This window comes from Colobus angolensis, unplaced genomic scaffold, assembly GCF_000951035.1.
Source record: "Colobus angolensis palliatus isolate OR3802 unplaced genomic scaffold, Cang.pa_1.0 Scaffold111, whole genome shotgun sequence".
In the NCBI taxonomy this organism is placed as follows: domain Eukaryota; kingdom Metazoa; phylum Chordata; class Mammalia; order Primates; family Cercopithecidae; genus Colobus; species Colobus angolensis.
Genome location: NW_012112142.1, coordinates 541,980 through 565,326, shown reverse-complemented (window position 1 = coordinate 565,326; position 23,347 = coordinate 541,980). Strand labels below are relative to the sequence as shown.

At 33.4% G+C, this 23,347-nt stretch overlaps 1 protein-coding gene across 3 annotated transcripts in view; it reads right to left on the bottom strand.

The window, feature by feature from the left end:
- Nucleotides 1–23,347, bottom strand: part of FBXW7 (F-box and WD repeat domain containing 7, E3 ubiquitin protein ligase) — a 214,102-nt gene that overhangs the window by 44,776 nt on the left and 145,979 nt on the right. Inside the window, exon 1 of one of the 3 annotated variants that reach the window (XM_011956451.1) lies at nucleotides 17,247–17,591. The exons of the other annotated variants lie outside the window; for them this stretch is intronic. Coding sequence (XP_011811841.1) covers nucleotides 17,247–17,393 — 147 coding nt within the window. The 5' untranslated portion in view covers nucleotides 17,394–17,591. Of the gene's footprint in view, nucleotides 1–17,246; nucleotides 17,592–23,347 lie in introns of those variants that run through there. 3 annotated transcript variants of the gene reach the window in all.

The window sequence follows — 23,347 nt, the reverse complement described above, 5'->3', positions numbered from 1 at the left end:
CGGGAGGCGGAGCTTGCAGTGAGCTGAGATCTGGCCACTGCACTCCAGCCTGGGCGACAGAGCGAGACTCTGTCTCAAAAAAAAAAAATAGAATGGCAGTGATTCGAGAGTCGATGTGGGGAGACTGTGTGAGGAAGTTATTCCACAAAACCAGGCAAGAGATAATGGTGGCTTTGATTAGCTAGGGTAGAAACAGAGATGCATAGGAGTGGGCAGTTAAGAGACATTTAGGACATCAAACTGATAGGATGACCCACACAAATGGGTCATGCATGGCAAGTAAAAAAGAGGAAGGTATCAAAGGTAACACCTATTTTCTCACTTGTGCAACTGGATAACAAGGACTGCGTTAGTTGGTTATTTTTGTTTTCTGGGGACCAGGGGTGAGGAGGATCTTGAGATATCTTGGAGATAACCAGGTATCCAAATCTCATGCTCCAACTGGTTCTGGCCCAGAAGAAAGGTCTGGGTTGGAGATGAAAATATGTGAATTATCTGTATATAGGCTATCTCTGATTTCCCAGTGCTTGAAGCCAACACCTTGTTACAGTGTGAGCACATTAAATATGTGTCTATCTTCTCCAAAAGACTGTAAGTTCCACGAGGGCAGTATTTTGATTCTGTTTCGATTCTTGTTGTATCTCAGCTCCTCACATAGTTTCTGCATACAGTAGGGTACCGATAAAAAATATTTATATGAGATAATTAGCAACTTAAGACATACTCTGATCAACAGTGGTAGAACTACAGAAATAACAGAAAATCGTTAATTTTCAACACAATTTTAAAAACACAATTTTCTTATTTTCTAAATAAGAAATGATGTAGGTGAACAATACATTTTACAGGTTTCTCATTTTATAATTACATTGTATATTGTTTATAATACTTAATATATTTCCCCCCTCAGGGAAAAGTCATAAAAGTATTTCTAGATATTTATCAGTTATACAGTCCAAATACAAATTAAATTGGAAGAAAATAAGTTTGATGTGCAATAAAAATGCAACTTTACAGTTTAGGACTTCTGTACCTTTAAAATGCCCAACAGAATCTAAACTTTCACTATTAAAAGGAATACACAGTTTTAGTAATGCTTGTTAAAGTACACCACTTCCCACAGATCTCATTAAAATCATTTTATTTATTCATAGTTATTAACTTCACAGGCAATATTTTGTACCTCTATTTACTGACAAGAAATCTGAAGCATGAGTTTCTGAGTTACCAAAAGTGTTGTAACTTATACTAGCTTTAAAAACTAAATGCAAATCAAAATCACAATGAGATACCATCTCACACCAGTTAGAATGGCGATCATTAAAACGTCAGGAAACAACAGGTGCTGGAGAGGATGTGGAGAAACAGGAATGCTTTTACACTGTTGGTGGGACTGTAAACTAGTTCAACCATCTTGGAAGACAGTGTGGCGATTCCTCAAGGATCTAGTACTAGAAATACCATTTGACCCAGCAATCTCATTACTGGGTATATACCCAATGGATTATAAATCATGCTACAATAAAGACACATATACACGTATGTTTATTGCGGCACTATTCACAATAGCAAAGACTTGGAACCAACCCAAATGTCCATCAATGATAGACTGGATTAAGAAAATGTGGCAAATGTACACCATGGAATACTACGCAGCCATAAAAAGGATGAGTTCATGTCCTTTGAAGGGACATGGATGAAGCTGGAAACCATCATTCTGAGCAAACTATCGCAAGTACAGAAAACCAAACACTGCATGTTCTCACTCATAGGTGCGAATTGAACAGTGAGAACACTTGGACACAGGATGGGGAACATCACACACTGGGGCCTGTCGTGGGGTGGGGGGATGGGGGAAGGATAGCATCAGGAGATATACCTAATGTAAATGACAAGTTAATGGGTGCAGCAAACCAAAATGGCACATGTATACATATGTAACAAACCTGCACGTTGTGCACATGTACCCTAGAACTTAAAGTATTAAAAAAAAACTAGCTATACTTGTATACATTTCATATATATTATATATATTCACATTTTAATCTTTATGAAAAGAACAAGTTCTATTTCCTTTAAAATTAAATTGAATACTACCTATGTTACACAAAATTGCCTAGCTTTATTTTGCTTCAGTTGCTTTTCATTAGCATCTCCCATTGAGAGAGGATGTATCAAGAAACACTATAGTTAATAAAAAAGGGCCAAAAAGACTAAGATCCCACTAAAATACTTTAATAAAAATGACAGTTATTTTAATCATACTTAATTCACTTTCGTTTTGTGAATATGCAAAATATGCAAGAAATATTTTTAACAATAGATACATTTCTGGGCATACAATTCACTTCTAACCTTGAATGCAGATAAAACATTCCTCCACTTCATATTCAACGTAGTCAACACTATACATATCGATATCTAAATCTTTAGTTTTCACTTTCTAATGAATATTCTAATATATGGAAACTGAAGAATGTTATTACCATTTTCATAAAGCATCTACACTTTTGTATATAGATGTAGTATATAGATGTAGACATTTTAAGTAAATATATTTAAGACTACAACAACACGAGTTGATGAGCGATACTAGGTGACAGTATCAATGCTTTTAAAATTATACTAAAGAAAAAACATACTAATATAACATAAACAAGAAAAAAACTGGTAAGATCTTTTTTGGAGGAGATATGGTTTGCCATTTATTACTTTTTTTGGTAAGAGTCGATCAATATTCTAAAAAGGTCTACAAAAAAGCTGAACAACCTCTCAAGCTCTGAATTCATGGCACTGACCTTAGACTTTCTCAGAATGATTTTTAATGCACTCTGTTATTAGTAAAACCTGTTCAAACACATGCCCCATCTGCCAGCACCCCATCTGCAAGAGAGCTTCTTATTCTTGTAGACATTACAACTTCTGCCTGCTTCCTTCTCTTCTCTACATACCAGCTGTATGGTAATGAGCATGAGCAGCTGAAAAATACTGCATGATAACAAAGCTAATATGAAAACAGCAGAACAGCACTTCCCTTCAATGAAGCAGTTGTAGCATGAACATAGCTGATAAGCTATTAAATAGAGGTAGGGGGAGGTTAGAATTTTATTTCTATGTGTGTGGGATGCCTGTGTGTGTGGATGCATGCGTGTGTGTGTGAAATACGGAATTTCTGTATAACACAGAAATAACAAGAACCAAGAGAAGCACAGGGTACTAAAGAAAGGTCTAATTTTCCAAGTACTTTTGTTAAAATTTGTGGATCAGTTCTTTAAATGTTTTAAGTCTCAATTCTTATGTAATGATATATCAGGTACCATTTTGACAAGATAGTTTTCAAATTTGTTAAAAAGTTTGTTCAATTTCTTAATTACCAAATTTGGGGGCTTCAGTACGAAAATGGTGTCAGGACTTAAAATTATAATGGAAACTATATACTAGACATTTTAGCAGCTAACATAATATGTAAATCAATAAAACATTTTTAATTCTTATATAGCGATTTTTAAAATTCCAGTTTAATGACATTTGAAACCAACACATTTATTCTGAACATTTGAGAATCTCCAAACAAAATACCAAGATGTCACATATAATTTTCTTCATGTAGGGGGACATAATGGGGTTAATTTTTACATATATGATAGTCACACTGAATGAACCTACATAATGTAAGTAGAACCAAATCACATTAACTTTTTATGTGCAGCATCTTTCCACTTAGAGAAGATTAAAAGTCACTTGGAAACTGTTTAAGAAAAATTATTCAAAATTTGTGCCATGCATCTTCTTTCACTAGTTGAAGAAACTAAAAATGAAAAAAATACTCAAAATCTCTATCATAAGTACTATTACATCAGGAGAATTAATTGTAATTTTTACCAACACATCTAAATTTGTTTTATGAGGGCTTCATAATAGTTACAGAACTCTTGTACATAACCATGCCTTCCATGGGTTATTTCATTTTATCCTTACAACAACCCTCTGTAAAAGGTACTATTATTAGCTCCATTTCACAGATGAGGCTTAGTAAGTGGTAGAGCAAAGAACTTAAACCCAGGTCCAACTGACTCTACAATCCATGCTCTTAGGCACTCTGCTTTTCTGATATGAACTCCACGAGGGTGATGGCTTGGATGTTTTGTTCACTGTTGTACTCTAAATGCCTAAAGCAGTCCGTGGTTCATAGGAGGTGTTGAATAAAGTAAATACATACATGGAAGAGATAACTGCTCAGTTGTCTTCTTTTAAATATTAAGTCAGGGGAAAGGTTACTATATTTTGTAATACAGTTTGTAATAACCTTAACCATTTTGATACTGAAAAAAAGATGTACCAATTAAAGAATCTTAAAAATAAGACTGTTCAGTAATCTGTTTTGCTCACTTGTCATATTGAAAAATTAAGACTATAAATTCTCATTAACATTCATTTTGAAAGAATGACACAGAGTAAGAGCAAAACTGCACTGATCTTGGTATTTTCAGATTTTTATGAATCCATTTATTCTCATTTTTATTGTCAGACAATAAAAATGCATTTTTCCTTTTAACTAAACATACTCCTTGACTTCATATATAAATCAGGGCCAAGAGCTTTCATAATTTTTTGTGTAATACATGTAAGAACACGAACTAAAAGAATAGTTCCAACTTAATGAAGTAGTACTAACTATCCTTTAAAAAAGCAAGATATAGTTATATTATATTACAGAAGAACAAACTTCTAACAGTAACACAGATTTTTAAAACTCACAAATTCAGACAAGATTTACAAAAACAGTACTATACTGCCCCTACATGTTCATATTAGTAGCAACAATGACATTTTAAAATCTAAAGTGATAATGCAGAGATTTCTATGGATTATTGAAAAGCTGTTTAAGCTGAAATTGTTCCCAAGTGAACTACATGAAATCACCCACACATAAAAATGTAATTAAATAGCTCATAAGTTTCAATTTTCATGTTCAAGACTAGCAAAGGAGAAGAAATTTAAGAAAATTCCATTCAACATTACCATAAATTTTCTCAAATCCTCAAAACAGATTTTCCCATCATTATATCAGGATACCATAAAATAATCATAAACAAATGGCTCATTAGCCATGTGCTTTTGGGATAAATATTTAACCTTTTCTGTCTTTTTTATGTGTGGGGTGGGGAGTGCTACATTTACTTGAGGAAGAAAGTTCAACTTAAAAGTCTTGATTCAGTTGTGAGTAAATTCCTAAAGAATGCATACATGGAATTCCACCATAAAATTAATGTTTCAAGTTAATTATATCAAAATCTTACATGTATAGTGAATCACTGCAATGTTTTTAGCATTATCTACATTTGGAGTTGCGACTATCAATGGCCACTTTCAACTATTCTATCTCTCAAAGAAAAACAAATATGCAAATAATGCCAATGTAGTAAGATGTACGTTTGAGAAATGGCTCTCCTAAGAAGAAAAGGTTGCTATTTTGTTATTCAATAGCTCTGAAAACTATTCAGTATAGAAAAACAGAATTACAAAACCAGTATTAATATTTGAGAAAGACTCACTGCTTCCCCCATTCCTAAATTGCAATGAAGTTTATAAATATATAAACACAAGACACTATCAAAGTCACAAAAGAAAACTTTATTAATCTAAGATATTGACTTTAAAAACCCCTACTTTAAATTTTACCCTTGATATTTTAGGAATAAAATAGTATACATACAAATAAAGAGACGTGCTGCATCAACAGGTACTTGTGAAAGGAAATAACTGAATTGATACTGCTAACATTTAGAATGTCATTGGTTTTACCAAAAATGCTGGGCCTTTCCCCTACTATTTCTATAGTAAAATTAACATCATATTAAAAAATTTTAAATTATATCTACTTTTATATCAAAATATAAACAAATATAACACAAATATATATACCATAAATTTTATCTACCATTACATAACTAATTTATATGTGAGATACATGTGAGTTTATGCAACCTTCCATAGTGGCACAGAAAAAGACAAGAAGTCTAATTCTGATCCAGGAATAATTCAGAAAGAAATCATTAGGCTGTGCTTGATAGAATTATTAAAAACACCAAAAGAAAATTGTTTTGTGGCCGGGCGCGGTGGCTCAAGCCTGTAATCCCAGCACTTTGGGAGGCCGAGACGGGTGGATCACGAGGTCAGGAGATCGAGACATCCTGGCTAACACGGTGAAACCCTGTCTCTACTAAAAAAATACAAAAAACTAGCCGGGCGAGGTGGCGGGCGCCTGTAGTCCCAGCTACTCCGGAGGCTGAGGCTGGAGAATGGCGTAAACCCGGGAGGCGGAGCTTGCAGTGAGCTGAGATCCGGCCACTGTACTCCAGCCCGGGTGACAGAGCGAGACTCCGTCTCAAAAAAAGAAAAAAAAAAGAAAATTGTTTTGCTAAAATATTTTTAAAAGGAATTAAATGGAATCCTATTTATCCTTTCAGAGCATCAAAATAATATTTTGTTTGTAATAGATACTATCTAACAGTATTTGAAAACTGGCAGATTATATATTTCAGTAAGGCCACTAACATAATTCTATCAAATCAGGTAAATTGTACGTACATGTATGTAGTTATGTATACATATGACAAAACTATAACACAAATTATCACCAAATGATTTAGGAATGAAAAGTGTGTAATTTAATAAAAGGAGTCTGATGACACACTGTATGTTGGCACAAACTGTCTTATGCCTTGGAAGACTTCTCAGGACCACTAAAAAGTTGAAAGGACATTTTTTTCCGTTTTGTTCACTAATGTATCCCAAGTGCCTAGAACTGGGCCTGGCTATTAGTAGATGCTTATTTGTTGAATAAATTAATTAAGCTATGTTCATCTAATTTTGATGTGTGACCATGAAATGTGGATGATGAGACAAGTCTCTCAGAGACATGAAGGCGTTTGTGGATTACTTAAGAGAAAGGTGCGCTGTCTTATTCATCTTTGTAACAGTGGCAACACACACAGAGTATGCATACTAAATATCAGCAGATTAAAATTAATTTTGTGGTGTTAATTTCCCATGAAAGTACTGGGACAATTAAAAAAAAATGTGGTTGAGGTTCTCTACCCTCATTTAAAGAATAAGTCTATTAGCATGAGCTGTATTTTAATCACTGAAGAAAAGTAATATAAAAGCTCCAAACTATCATTGTATTGTGTGGTTATAATAGTCTATAATTAGGTTAATAAACCTTAGGTACTCATCTATATATGTATGTTTTAAAGTATTTATACTCAGAGACTTAAGATAAAGCTTAGACTACTCTGACATTTCAAAGTGTGTTCAGTTTTTTATGAGTGGGTGACAGTTGTAAAACTCTAAGGTCTCTGGATTTAGTTCCATGCTTTTGGAGACAGCTGTGTTCCTAAATTCAGAATATTCTGAATTGTAGAAAGGTAACAGAGTGCATATACTGTTTATTACAGAACACTTCCAGTATATCACACATCAGTATTTCTCCAGCAAAATATGTGAATATTTAGATAGATAATAAAGGTGACTGTTTTATGTTAGTTTGGGTTAGGTTTTGCTACCTTTATTTTTAAATTTCTAGTTTTCAGAGCATGCTGGATTTCTACTTTGCAGAGAAGGGACTGTGGACTTATCTCACACTTGTTTACCTTGCCAGGAGCTTAGTTCCAAGTTTATTTTTAGCATATTTTTCATCTGTCTTCTATATTACAAGCCTTAACATTAGGTTAGTTTCTGTAAAACATAACTTAGTTTAAATTTACAAATTTAAATAGCCTTGCCCTTTGATGTCAAAATTATACAAATCGTTACCTAATTAAAAATTTGTTACATAAAAGACAAATTCATAGAAATTGTTTCCATAGTGTAATTACAGATTTACAAATCATGTGCTAAGTCGCTTTGTACTCAAATCTGACAACTCGGGCACAACCCAATATTAAAACATCATCTGATGACAAAAACACATAGAAGGCAGTATTATCAGTAATTAGATACTGAGAACATCATAAATTGTTGGGAAAGGTGAGAATTATACATTTAAAATTCCAAGATTATATGGCAAAAGTTAACCCTTAAAACATATGGACATTAAGGGGCTGTTCAACAAATCCCTACTCCAGATCCGTATACTGCAGTGGCTGTGATGCTGGAATAAGACTGCTTGAGTTAGTGTCCTAGCTATATTACTTACCAGCTAAGGGGCAAGAACCTTCCTAGGCCTGAGACTTCTCATGTGTAACAGGTATAATACAACATACTCCACAGGGTGATTTTAAGGATTAAATGAGTTTATGTATAGAAAGTAACTAGATTAGTGCCTCTTCTACATACCAAATCAGACTCTATTCTATTACCCTATTTTATTGTCATCAAAATATTAACAGTAGTATTTATTTTTTATCTCCCCAAACTAGAATCTAAGCTCCATGAGGGCATGGCCTTTGTCTGTCAAGTTCACTGTTATATCTCCAGGTTCTAGGAAAGTTCTCCACTCTAGGTGCTCAACACATATTTTTTTAGCTGACATTAACATTAATAAATTGATGGCAAATGTGATTTGCAGCAGTATAATTAATATGAAAAAACGTAAGTCATGATCCCAAGCAATGATACAAGTTCCCTCTATCAGTCCTCTGATCACCTACTTAGCAAACATCTTCATGTTTAATTCAAGGTTACTGTGAAGCCCTTCCTGAACCACTCCTATTGAGTTCTGGATGCCTCCTCATACTCCCACAGTACTTTGTACGTAGATCCATTTAAGCAATTATTATTTTATACTATAATGGTTTGTTTCTAGTTTTATCACCGTGACTTTTCATTTGTGCATGGGCATGGGGGGATCATCATCTTATTTATAGCGGGTGGCTGGCACAACACAGAGAATGCAAAGAAAACTGACAACTACATTGCTTACTCATGTTGATGCATGATGTGTGAAACATTCTTAAAGAGAAAAAGACCAAAGAATAGAATGAAATAGAATGGTCTGATATGTGGTAATTAACAGTAGTTAATGCCTTTATTGATAAAGTAAGTAGTGACCATAAAAAACATCAAAGGATCTGGAAATGCTTATATTTTCCAAGTACCAATGGAAGATATATGCAAGGAAGAGAAGCTTAGAAAGCCACACTTCAGTTTCCTCACTCAAACAAACAAACAAACAAAAACAAAATAAAAAAAACCCCACCACAAAACAGGTACCCTATCAAATTTCCTCTCTAAATTTGTTCCTACCACCACCCTATTCTTTCTTCTCTTCAAAGTACTATATTTTTTTCTCTATTTTAGCATTTTCTGATATTTAGGAGCTAATCTAGACTGCCAAAAAGTACCACCTAAATGACTATACCGTGTGTGTTTCTTTTTCATTTTCAAAATTAGTAAGCAGTAATTACTTTTAAAATTAAGTGTCAAACTGTATCTGAGTTTTGTTAAATTTAGAAAATGAAATATTCAAAATCACAGCTGCACAGTCATTTAAAAACATTTAGTAAACAAAAACATGCCACATTCTTACAGCACAAAAATTCCTTAAAGATTTTTCCAAGTTTAACAGACACTTCAATGAATCAGCCATACAAATATTTATACTAACTTTCTCCTATATATCTCTGGAAGCATAAAAAGGTATTAAGAATAACCTCTGAATTTTAAGAGTTTATAACCTAACCAACAAAGTATCTATACTAAGTTGTCATATAACATCATTGAGCAGCCCATATAGTATGCCTAGGGACCAAAGATAACAGCAACAATTGCAATATGTTTCATTTAATGGATGAGGACAACAGTGGATGAAATCAGTGCCAGAAGGGAGGTTTCAAGAGAGAGGTAAGCTGGACCATGAGGTCATGGAAAGGATGTAGAAAAACAGAGGCACAAATGTAACCAGTAGATACCAAATAGACTACTTACAGGAGAGGAGGGGATGTTGGCTTTTAAAAGGTTTTACATTTCTGTATGTTAAGGAGGTATCAATATATTTTTACTTGGCTAAGAGTTCTATGAAAGTGATGTTGAGTTTCATGAAATCACTTTTAGTCATCAAGGCATTTTAGAAGAGGAGACTTGCTACAACTATTTTAAATGAGAATTAATCATAGCTAGACTAGAATTTTGTTTTGTTTTCTTTTTAAGGCAAACCAGGATTGGGGCTAAATGACAAAGCTATGACAGAAATGTAATGCTAAGTAACAGTGCTATACGAAACAGGCAAGTATTTCTGGCAGCTGCTCCTGCTAGCATGAGAAGTACTCTTACAGTAGAGATTATTAATAGCTATATACTTTGGGAGAGGTTGTCACTTACACTGTAAAGATACCACGCTAAAATTCAGAAATGTAAAAGTATAATCCAATGTGACAAAAACTGAGACAACCATAAGAAGACTCGCCATATAAAAAAATATGTTGAATCAATAATAAATTATCAAATCATACATGTGGGTTGTCTATTTAGATAAAAACACAGATCACAGTTTTAAAACCATGAGAAGAATTGAAGAAAATTACAGTTGAAAATAATATAGGTGACAAGTCTATGGCAAATATTATCTCCTATAAGAATAAAACAATAAAATCACTATGAGTGACAAATAATTTTTTAATCAATTGATATATTTTTCTTATGAGGCCTTAAGTAAAATAAAAGCACATATTGTTATTTTCTCAATGAAAATTCAGTTCATAGAAAACCTAGAAAAACAAACATGGAAGTATAATGATACAGTATCAGCTAAGTCAAGTCCACAGAACTTTGCCATAAGAATAAATGTTCTTTAAAATATAATTTGTCTTGTAACAACATTAGAAACACCATGTTGTTTTTGAACTGATACAATTTTTTCTGAAAAAATTTAATAATATTTTTCAAGAATTTAAGGAAGTTCATACTCCTTGACCCAATAAAACTACTTCTAGAAATCTGTGTACAGTGATGTGGTTAAATTTGTGTATAACAATGTTCAAAGTAGGTCACAATCTAAATCAACAATAGTGAAAAATATGATATATTTATATGGCAGATTACACACTTTTGAATACCTACAGCCATGGGAAAATACTAGCAGTATATTAAAAATGAATTAAGGTGACAGTTTTGTTTTAAAAATTATATGCTTAAAATCCTTATTGTGGTTATTTCTGACCAGTGAGATTACTAATAATTTAGGAAACTGTAAAGACAAGTGTCTTTTCTACATTATATATTTAACATGTCTAACAGTTTTATGAAGAGAAGTAAAAGATATTAAATATTGGAGGGAAATAAAAATTCATTATATAGCCATTGAACTCAGACTTTGGAGGATATTAAATTACCAAATTTGAGAGGGTAATAATTCCCAAATTTGCTTTACCAACAGAGCTTATGATGGTCAGTTTCTGGGTATGTACAAAATCTTCATATTAATGAAAATTTTATTGAAGAATAATTAGAGATGTTATTTTCTGAAACAAAAGCAGCACGACTGTTTAATAATCCTAGCAGACCTTGCTGAAAAGTTCTAACGAACTCAACAGTCTACTACAGGAGAGTAACAGATTAAAATTATACACCCCTTGAACTAACTGAAGTTTATACATACGAAAACAACAAATAAGGTTATGTCTGAATGAGACGATGAAAATTTTGAATGCAGGCTTGACTATTATCATGGAAAACTGAACAATGAAGAAAAACCTGAACCTAACACAGTATTGCTGAGAGGTGCTATGAGAGGTGCTGTGTTTTTTTTTTGGTCATAATTGTCAAACATACTAATTGATTAACCGATGAGAATGGTACTGCATTGTCTTTTGAGGATAGTCACCTGTTAGGTACCCTGTTCTCAGTTGCCTGACCCCGGACCCTGAAGTATCACCCCTCAGTTTACAAAAAGACACAGGACAAACATGCATACGGTCTGAATATTTCCAGTTTTTTCATGACTAAAACTGTTACATAATCTGTGGGATAACTTTATAAGTAAACAAACAAACAAACAAAAACTTAAAAGAGATTACACAAAAAATTTTAAATTTATAAAGGGACCATGCTACAAAAATTATTTGTAAGTCAATTGTTTGAAACTTTGTATTGTCTCATGGAAACAATGTCAACAGCAATAGGCCCTCAGACTAACCCCACAAAATACTAATAATAGTTGAAAAGTGTTAAGTTCATAAGGAAAAAAAAATGTATATGTTACAGAGCATAGTAAAAGAACAGCCAGTACCTGCAGCATTAGAAAGTCCTGAGATTAAATACAAGCGTTACGAACTGCCTGGAAAACTGGAAGAGTTATTAACTTGTCTGAGCCTCAGTTTTCTCATCTACTGAATGGAGATAAAACTTACATTGTTTCATTAACATTTAAACTATTTAAGGATTAAATAAATTAAAATATAAAAAGTAGCTGAGGAGTACCTAGAATACATAGTTGGCTCTTAAAATGATAGAAATCATCAGTACCATTATTACACCATACATTTAGAAGATAAGTAATAAAAAGCAGTATGTTAAAATTCTAGTGATTAGGCCAGGCACGGTGGCTCTGCCTCTAATCCCAGCCCTCTGGGAGACCGAGACAGGTGGATCAACTGCGGTCAGGAGTTCGAGACCAGCCTGGCCAATATGGTGAAACCCCATCTCTACTAAAAATACCAAAAAGAAAAAAAAAAAAATTAGCTGGGCGTGGTGGTAGGCACCTATAGTCCCAGCTACTCAGGAGGCTGCAGCAGGATAATCGCTTGAACCTGGAAGGAGAAGGTTGCAGTGAGCTGACATCACACCAGCCTGGGAGACAGAGTGAGACTCTGTCTCAAAATAAAAATATTAATTAATTAATTAATTAAGAGTAATTAGATACACAAAAATGAAATTCTTCCTCCCACAAACACAAAAGAATTAGAGAAAATGAGTCTTATAAAAGAAAGTAATGGCTTAAAGCTCCAGAACCCCATTCTAAAAACTCACCATAAAATGAAACTTATACATAAGCAAAAGGCGGTATGCAAAAGAAAATTTACTACAGTACTGTTTTAACAGTAAAAACCTGTTTTTCACTGATTTTATAAATAACATTTTATTAAAACACAGTCCTGCCTATTTGTTTAAGTACTGTCTGTGGCTGCTTTCATGATAGAAAGGCAGAGAGAGCTGAGTGCAACAGAGGCCAACTACACAGTCCACAAAGCCTAAAATATTTACTGGCCCTTTGCAGAAAAAGCATATGGACTCCTGATTTAAGATGACGATACATAAGATGTGATTGTAATACTTTTTCAAATGACACACAAATATTCTACTTTTATTTCTATTTTAATTTTAAAGAAAAATAATTTTAAGTACGGTATTTGGAATATAATTTGATATAGAATATAATCACTATGAAATTGTTTTCAACTACTGGAAACATCAGTTGTTTATCTCACTACTTCCTGAGTTCCTGGGTCTCAGATGCGTAAATCCTTGTCCCTTATCTGTGCTCCACCCTTTCCACCAAAGCTCTAGCCCATTCTCTCTTGTGTTGCTGCTGCCTATGCTACACAAACTCAAGAATATATGAGGCCCTCTAAATACAATATTTGTCTGTAAACCAGCACAGTCAAACCTGATATATTTAAGTCCCAAATAAACCAACAATTGCATGTCATTTGGAAATTTCTACTAAAATAGTAACACTGAAGAATAATTTTAAGAGAGTATTCTAAATGCTTAAAAGTGCTCCAAACAAAAACCAAATGAGTCAAGAGATAAAATTTACACACTAAAAGTCCATTTTCTTTCAACATACAATCATTATGTTGGGCATGGTGGCTCATGCCTGTAGTCCCAGCACTTGGGAGGCTGAGGCAAGCAGATAAAACGTTTGAGTCCAGGAGTTCAAGACCAGCCTGGGCAACATGGTGAAACCCCATCTCTAGAAAAATACAAAAATTAGCCAGGTGCAGTGGCGTGTGCCTGTAGTCCCAGCTGCTTGGGAGGCTGAGGTGAGAGGATCTCTTATGCCCAGGAGGTGAAGGCTGCAGTGAGCCGAGATGGCGCCACTACACTCCAGTCTGAGAGACAGAGTAAGACAGTGTCTTGAAAAAAGCAAAACAAAAAACCATGCAATTATTAGATGTAAGATGCATCTTAATATAATTTCTCTTATTACTAGAAAGAAAAAAATGTTGCTAGGTAAGCTATCTAGTGCCATCAAGATGTATCCTTATTTCATATATGCTTATAATGTGAAAAAATAATGCATTTTAGGATTTAAGAAATATAACATTACTATAATTAGGAATTCTAATTTCAAATAAAAAAGTTATTTTTCTATAACCTATAAAATAACTAGTTATTTTAAATATCTTTACCTAGTTAATTTATAGGTTAAATAATTTTTTTCCTGTAAAACTTCTCTTCCCTTAAAAGACAACCAAGGCTTTTTTTAGTTAAAAATTATATTCCCAAATTTTTCTGATACTAAGAAATACCTGCAGAACTTATTTTTAGTAAGTATTGAGTTGATACTTATGACCAGGAAAATCTGAGAAAACATGAACAAATTATGAGGACTTTAAGACTAAAAACATTTTTTCTTTCTCTCTTCTAATTTTAGCTTTTATTCAGAGGCAAGGTCTCTGTCACTCAAGCTGGAGTGCAGTGGTGCCATCACAGCTCACTGTAACCTCGAACTCCTGGGTTCAAGAAATCCTCCGACCATGGCCTCCCAAAGTGTTGGGATTACAGGTGTGACCCACCATGCCTGGCCTAAAAATATTTTCATTTGAAGGTAAATGATTAATAGCTAGTTGCTATTTATTTACTGTTGTATTAAATCCAATGCTTATAAATTATCTCAAATGAGCAACTAGAATAATTTATATAATATATTAACTACCAATACTAATATTACACTTAATAGTAAGGTAAATTAATTTCCTGAAAATATTTGAAGAGATATAAATTGAAGTTATAGTTATTACTATCTTAAAACTTTTTCCACTATTTTCAAACTTTTTTTATTTTGTGCAAAATATTAACTGTGCAAACATTAACTTGATTCAGTATCTATGATGACTGGAAGGAGAATACCATGTTTTCAAATCCTAATAGATCAAGACTGCATATAGTATCATAAGCAATAACTACAGATTACACTCAGCTCACGACTTGGAAGGAAAAAAGTGGTCTGCAAAATACAGAAGAGTGTTTGCTTTGTGTGCTTTGCTGTCAATGTGTATAGCAATCTGCTTGAAAGAAAGTAAAACTACCCAATGTAAAAGCCATACAATATGTCAGTTACAAAATATTATTAATTATAACATATTAAAAAATCTTTAAAATTTCTAATAAAGAAAAATGTGAAAGTAACAAAGAAAATGTAAATCAACTAGCCATTTGCAAAAAGGAAAGAAAGGATATAATTTCACAATCCCTCTAATATTTCTAGTAGTCAGAGTCAATGAGTTATGCAATAGTAAATTATTGGCAGGCAAGCTAAACTTCAATGTGTTCATTTTGTTTTTTAAATATCTTCTAAAAAGTTTTAGTATGAATTTCATTTTTAATATTGTTTTATTCTGCAATTATAACTGCAAGGCTATTAACTATAATTTAACATAACACAGTAACCTAGAAAAGTCAAATTAAATAGTGACCCCAGAAAGCCCTCAGGGAAGCCTTACAGTTCTCTATTAATTTATCTTACAGAATCTTCTCCTATGCCTTTTAAACTTAATGTCTATGTTAGAAGACAAAGACAGGAAATATATACTGTAACATAATGAGGTAATCTCCCATATGTATTTAAGTTTATTAAAAATATTCAATAAAAAGGAAATTAACTTGATGATTAACACCTTAACCCTTTAATTTTAAAAAGCCCTACACTTCTTTTTCTCAATTTTTAAATTTATTTTATTGGTATTTTGTTTTACAGAGCTAAAAGATAATTAGTGACTTTAAAGCTATTCGAGGCCTCTGTAAAATGCTCAAATCAGAGCAGTGACCTCATTCAGAAGAAGCTATTAAAATGACAAGGTGAAAGCAGACAAAATAAAAGAAACACTTTCTTAAAACAGTAAAGTACAAAAGAAACAAGAGGGTGCTGGGGATATTTGCATTCTGTTTTCGATGTTTAAATTGTATTACATTTTAACCTCGTGCAAAAGTTTTCCAACATGGCTGCCACTTGTTTGGAATAGAAGTGGAAACTACTCAAAAAGAACTAAGCTAATTAGAGAATGTGTTTTTATGAAGGTTAAGTTCCAGCAAATAGAAGATTCTCTTTATTAAGGAGGAAAAATATTCTTCCAGTGTTACGGATTATTCTATTTAATAGAATATTTCCCTTTAGCTAAAAGAAAAAGTACAATACAATTATCTATCGATTAAAAACAAAATAAAACTTTAAGGAACGCACAAAAAGATAGAACCCTAACAGTGTTGATATACACAAATACAGTCATTTAATCCCAAGCAGTGGTTGGTTTGTTTGTTTCAGGCTAATAAACCTATGTTAGATCTAAAAATATATTACTCTAATAAATAATATGAAACTGGCAATTTCAGTTAACTCAGGAAATACAAAAAATTGCTCATGTTAACAGGGTTAAAACTTATTGACTGGGGGAGAGGAGTACGTAATCCTGAGAAACATCCAATAGACCATACAAGTTCTACAAAATGTTTGTGAGTTCAGGATTGTCTATATATAAACCATATCGTGACTGTCACACAATAGCGTGCTATTTTTATTTTATATAACAGCAAAAAGTAGTGTTCTTATTAAGTTCAAATGTAAGGAATAGCAATTTAAAAAAATACAGCTTAAGAGGCCAAAGAAGCCTAAGGATTTGGAATATCTTTTAACGAATGAAATTTCAGCTGTATTTCCCATGTATAAGGAGAATACCATCAACTTTTTGCCTTTCACGCAAAATAAAAACCACAAATTTATAGTGTTAATATTTGTCAACGTATTTCAAAACATACCTTTTTACATTTACTAATTTTAGATAAATCTGCAGGATTCTAATTTCATGAAAAATAAATGAGACAAAAAGGTGAACTGGGTAACCCTATCTTCTAGGCTCTATATCATATTATAAAACTATCACTTATATAAGTGTTTACTGGCTACATAATGCATTGACAGTTTTAATTTTAAATATCAATTGAAATTTGAGGCATCTCTTCACTGAAAGAGGCCAAAGTACTTCATTTAAATAAACATTCATATTTTTCAAATGTGTGAGACTTACCCGTCTTCGACAAAAAGGGAGGCCTTGGGCAATGATGCTAATGCTAAATATCTTCATCACAGTTTGATGTGGTAGAGGCTCTTTTGCACTTTTAAGATCAACAGGAACCAAGCCATGGTTTAGAGTAGCTTTTCCCGGTTTTGACATTTTAAAACTCCTCTTGGTTGACGAATACTCTCTACATGTAATACAGGCACATTACTAAGTAAAGCTCTAACCACTAAATTTAAAAAATAAATATTTATTAATAGTTTTTAAAAAGGCTGAGAACCCAAGGCCTGCTGCTTTTGTCTTTCAACCTTCTCCTACCAAATGTCCTGACCTGTCTGAGGCTTGGTGAAGTGCAAACTATCCTAGAATAGCCAGGAATTATAAACTACTGAAGTGAAAGCTCCTGCTCCTGCCAGTCAAACAGCTGGTGAACCTCTCATACAAAGTCAGTAATGTGAACACAACCAAAGCAGGGCTATGCTGTAAGGTCCTTTTCAATATTTCTCCAACTAACTAACCTAAGAGTGTTTCCTAGAAAGTGAAAGTAAACTTTTACTTAAAAAAATAAAAAAAAACAAACATTGTATCCTCAGTATCTATTAAGTCTTCCCTATCCAAATGTCAGCATTAATATTTTAGGAATGTTTTGAATTGTGTTTCAAATTTAAGGATGGTGTTTACGTATGTTAAAAAAAAACCCACACATATGTTTGTTCTACCTTAGATATATTATAATAAGCACTATTTTCAAGTGTGTGCTCTCTTTCCCTTTTCCATACACACCATTCTTTATCTCATACTCACTAGACATTAAATACTGTACACTCTGGTTCTCTAACGGCTGTTAATACACACTTCAGATTAATCTTCGTACTAGAGTTTTCAATTGTCAATCTCTTTAATTCTGAAAAACTTATTAATTATACTTGAAAGTGTAACAGTCACCCAATTGATTAAAGATATGTAAAAAGTGTATTTATTTACAAAGTAATCTATGATGGGAAGTAATTATAGTAAAATGGAGAGTAACTAGCCGGTCCATTGCAAATCCCTAGTGCCTAGTTTCTCCTTCATAGTATGGTCAGATAAATCTTCCTAAAACACAGAGAGGGGATGTGGTGTGCCATTTACTCCTCAAGAACCTTCAACGGTTCTACAAGGCCTAAGATAAAGTCTGGAGATGAAGGCTCTCCTTGAAGTGGCGCCAAACTAAACTTACCAGCATTATCTCAAATATTTCCCTAAATTAACCACTTGTGCAAGTGTTAATTAATCTTTATACTATAATCCATATTTGAAATAGATAGTAGATAATAATTGTGAACTAACCGTTCACAGTGCTCTATCAACTATTCTCTTTCCATTCTATATTTCTTCTTCCAACAGCCAGTCAGCTCCAGTTAACTCTCCTTCCAACTTTTAACTACCAAGCTTTTACAGAGTTTTACAGCAGGAATTTTGACAGAGACAAGAGAGGATTTGAAAGGAGAAAGTTAGAAATAGGTGATTTCTTTTTGACTTTGGAAAGATTGGCATCGCTAAGTATTAAAGCAGGCTGCTGGGAAGGCAATCCATATACACAAAATAGTGCCATTCCTACTAGTAGACCTTTCTCTTATACCACAATTTAAAATGTAGTTAAAAATGCAAAATCATTGGCATCAATGCTACACAAAAACAGATTTCTCCAAAGATATGTAAATGGGCCACAGGCACATGAAAAGATGCTCAACATCACTAATTAGGGAAATGTAAATCAAAGCCACAATGTGTTACCACTTCACATCCATTAGGATGGTTTTAAAACAAAACAAAACAGTAAACAACAAGCACGGGCTAGGATGTGGGGATATCAGAACCCTTGTGCATCCTTCGTGGCAATGTGAAATGAACGTAGCTGCTGTGGAAAATAGTGTGGCAGTTCCTCAACAAATTAAACATAAAATCAGCACATGATGCAGCTTTTCCATTTCTGAGTATATACCCTAAATAATTAAAAGCAGAGACTTGAACAGATACCTGTATACACATGCTTATAGCGGCATTATTAACAATAGCCAAAAGGTAGAAGCAACTCAAGTCTCAATTGATGGATGAATAAACAAAATGTGACATATACAAACAAGGGAACATTATTCAGCTCTGAAAAAGAAGGAAATTCTGACATATGCTACAACATGCATGAACCTATTAGGTTAATAGTAGGAGGTAAAGCAAGATTGGTAAGATTTGCTGCAAATCACCAGAAGGCTATTAATGGAAGTAGTCTGGAGCCCTCGGGAAAGTATTATGATGCGACTATGAGTTCGTTCATAATTTGAGTTTGCTAGGCAAAATAGTATGGAAGAAGTGAGTTCATGGGCGATTATAAGGATGATTGCGCCAGTGAAGCTTCAGGAGGTTTGAATGAGGGAAGCTATAATTACTAGGGCTATGTGGCTTACGGGGGAGTATGCAATGAGTGATTTTTAGGGCTGTTTGTCGTAGGCAGGTTAAGTTTGTTATAATTATGCCTCATAAGGATAGCATGAGGAATGGGTAGGCTATATATTCTGTTAAAGGGTTAAGAATAGAGATGAGTTATTATACTCACCTCTATAGAGGTGAAGTTATTAATACTAAGTAAAATAAGTCAGTCAAAAAAGAATAGTGTATGATCCACTTATAAAAGGTACTTAGAATACTTAAATTCGTATAGATAGAAAATAGAATGGTGGTTGTCTGAGGCAGGGAGGGGGGAAATGAGAGTTAGTGTTTAGTTGGCACGGAGTTTCAGTAGGAGAAAATGAAAATATTCTGAAGACGGATAGTGGTAATGGTTGTATAACAATGTAAATATATTTAATGCCACTGAATTGTATACTTAAACATGGTTAAAATATTAAATTTTATGTTATGGATATTTAACCATAAATTGTAAATGTTTTTAAACAAAAAAGTAAATGACTGAAAATGGAACAATCATCACCAAAAAGACTTCGAGAGATCTAAGGTTAGGAGAGAGAAGAGATAGTATGAGAGTGTTGGAAACCCATAAATTGGTAGTAAAAAAAAAGTGACAATGATATCCAAGATATCACGTCTACAGTCCTACGAGACAACTTGCTACCCTGCAGAATGATTACTAGGTTCATGCTACTCTTAGCATCTCCTCAGATGCTCACTTTATTTTCCAACATAAGACTAATCATTTTGTTTGTGAAACATATGTCATATTTTGTCCTTCTCTCATTAGACAATCCCTTTTGCTAAAGTAGTTCCCATGGAATATCCTTATCTCAGTTACTAACACTACCTATTTTGTTAATACTACAACAGTTTTCTGTAGTGTGAGATTATTTTCAAAACAATTCTGTCTCAGTGGTATCTTTGAAGTCAATTGGCTAATTAACCCCTCTGGGCCGGGCGTGGTGGCTCAAGCCTGTAATCCCAGCACTTTGGGAGGCCGAGACGGGCGGATCACGAAGTCAGGAGATCGAGACCATCCTGGCTAACACAGTGAAACCCCGTCTCTACTAAAAAATACAAAAAAACTAGCCGGGCGAGGTGGCAGGCGCCTGTAGTCCCAGCTACTCAGGAGGCTGAGGCAGGAGAATGGCGGGAACCCGGGAGGCGGAGCTTGCAGTGAGCTGAGATCCGGCCACTGCGCTCCAGCCCGGGCGACAGAGCGAGACTCCGTCTCAGAAAAAAAAAAAAAAAAAAAACCAGTGTGATACTCCAGTGAAGAAAAACTAGAAGAGGGTGATATATTCTACAAGTTTAACACCTTCATTTGGCATTTGGAAAAATGAATCAAAGATCTAGTTAAAAATCAGTGGTTATTCCACTGGTTAATAAAGATAATGTATTGAATATTGTAACTTTTCACTTTTACATTTAAAAGCCCTCAAGGAACTCTTAAAGTTACATGTATTTACATGCAGACATTTTAAAGATAAGAAAAATCCCTAATCTCAATGAGTCTGATCCTAAGGAGGGGAAAAAAGATTTAGAATTAAAAATTTAAAAAACTGGGAAAATTAAAACTAAAATCAACAGATTCTAGTTTCTAAGAGACCAAAAGTTATTAAGAAGTAAAACTAGGCTTTCCATTTTCATGAAATAATTTACAATCACAACAGAAACAAAACATAAGTGAACATAATTAAGGCAGTTTGTACCTCAAATGTTGAGTTTTTTAGTGGATACCAAGTTTTGGTAAGCTCAAAGGGATGACATCCTAATTCAACTTTAAAAAAAAAAAAAAAAAATCAGTAAATAGCTGCCCTCAACTGGATAATACAGGGCATTGCAACTGTGGCAAACCAAACACTGTAACTGAATCATGTGTTTGTCATATATTTTTGGAAAAAGAAGACATTATCAGTGATTGGGCAAAGTGAGTACTAATTTCCAAATATATATACTACAAGTTTCATTTTTTTGGAGGATTCAAGTAACAGTACTTCTAAAGCGATATTCTCAATCAACACGAAACACTCAAAATATCAAACCTTCGAATATAGACAAAAACCCTAATAAATGAGGGAAATCATAGACAAGGTATATAAGAACACCAACTGTTAATACTTCAAAATGTAGCTAATTCCATGTGTTCAAGAAAAGATAAAGTCTGAGTCTCAATTCTACTCTTAAAAACATTTAAGATACTCTTTAATACTACCCAAATTGAGACTCTTAAAAACACACAAGCTCTTTTAAAGATGATGCCACAAATAATAAGGCAGTACAATATGGTAGGTAGGAGCATGGACTCCAGAACCAAACTGACTTAGTCCAAATCCTGGCTTTACCAGGTATGACCTTAATTTAATTCCTTTGTCTCTCAATTTCACCTAGGCAGTACCTACCTCATAGGACTGTTGTGAGGATTAAAAATTAGTTGATATAAGTATACAGAATAATGCCTCACATCTAGTAAGTGTTCGATAGTGTTAATTAAACTGCCATTATGATCACTACTACTATTAATGGAATCAAAAATCATGCAGAGCTTTGTAGATAATATTTCCAATTTTAAAATCACCAGGAAATAAAGCAGAGATTCTAAAATCCATCTACAATAACTTTGGAAAAGAATATTTTAAAACATATTATCTGTAAGTTTCAGAAAGACTTCTATAATTCCGTCAAAATTTTTGCCAAAAAATGAAGCTGTAGTACCTTAGCCATAGTGTCTTGGCATTTTAAGATTCCAGATATCACTGTTCATCCAAGACAGGCTAAATATTAGGAAACTTGTAGTAAAGATCTTTATATAAGGTAACTTATTTTGCCCACTTATCACTTCCTGATTTTCTTTCTTCTAAAAATTTGCATCCGCAAAAACAATTATATATAAATGTTACATGTAACAAAATATCACCAATACGGTATCTGTAAAATGCATTACAACTCCAAGCACTCCAATTCTCTTGTAACAACAATAAAAAGAACATCACGGCAATTTAGCGGAGTTCCTTCTTTTCTTTCATTCAGTATTATACAAAAGGCTAGAAATTTAACTGCTCCTGACCAAAGCTAGAGCATATGAGCAGCACAAAGATTTTCCATTTTTCATATATTATTCCTGAATCAGCTAAAACAAATCACTCAGAAAATGTAAATCTCCCTGCAAATTCAAATTGACTTTATACCAAGAGTTTTCAAAGTCTTACCTCAAAAACTTCCACAGGAAGAATATCAACATATGTTATCTGAATTCAGTATTATTCACTGCTTCTGTGAATTCAGGCAACAAGTGACTTTCTCTGTTGTAGAAACAGAAAGTCCCACATGCTAAAAAGTATACCATTACTAAAGTGCAATAAATCAGAATCAAAATCCTTCTGATCAGCTAATCCGGTATTATCAAGTATACACATTTATTCACAGACACAGAGTAAGGCAGATTATTTTCTCTAACAAATCAGTTTTTAGTCTTCCTAACATCATAGATATCAGAGTGTTAAAGTATTTCCCTACCAAGCAATTCACGAATGAAAGCAATTCAAGGTTGAAGACGGAACAATTTAAACACGGAGGAAAACAATCAGAAATCAAGAAATTAAATCCTCTGCTTAATGATAAATTATCAAGCTTGTATTTAAGCAATAACTGTAAAAAAAAAA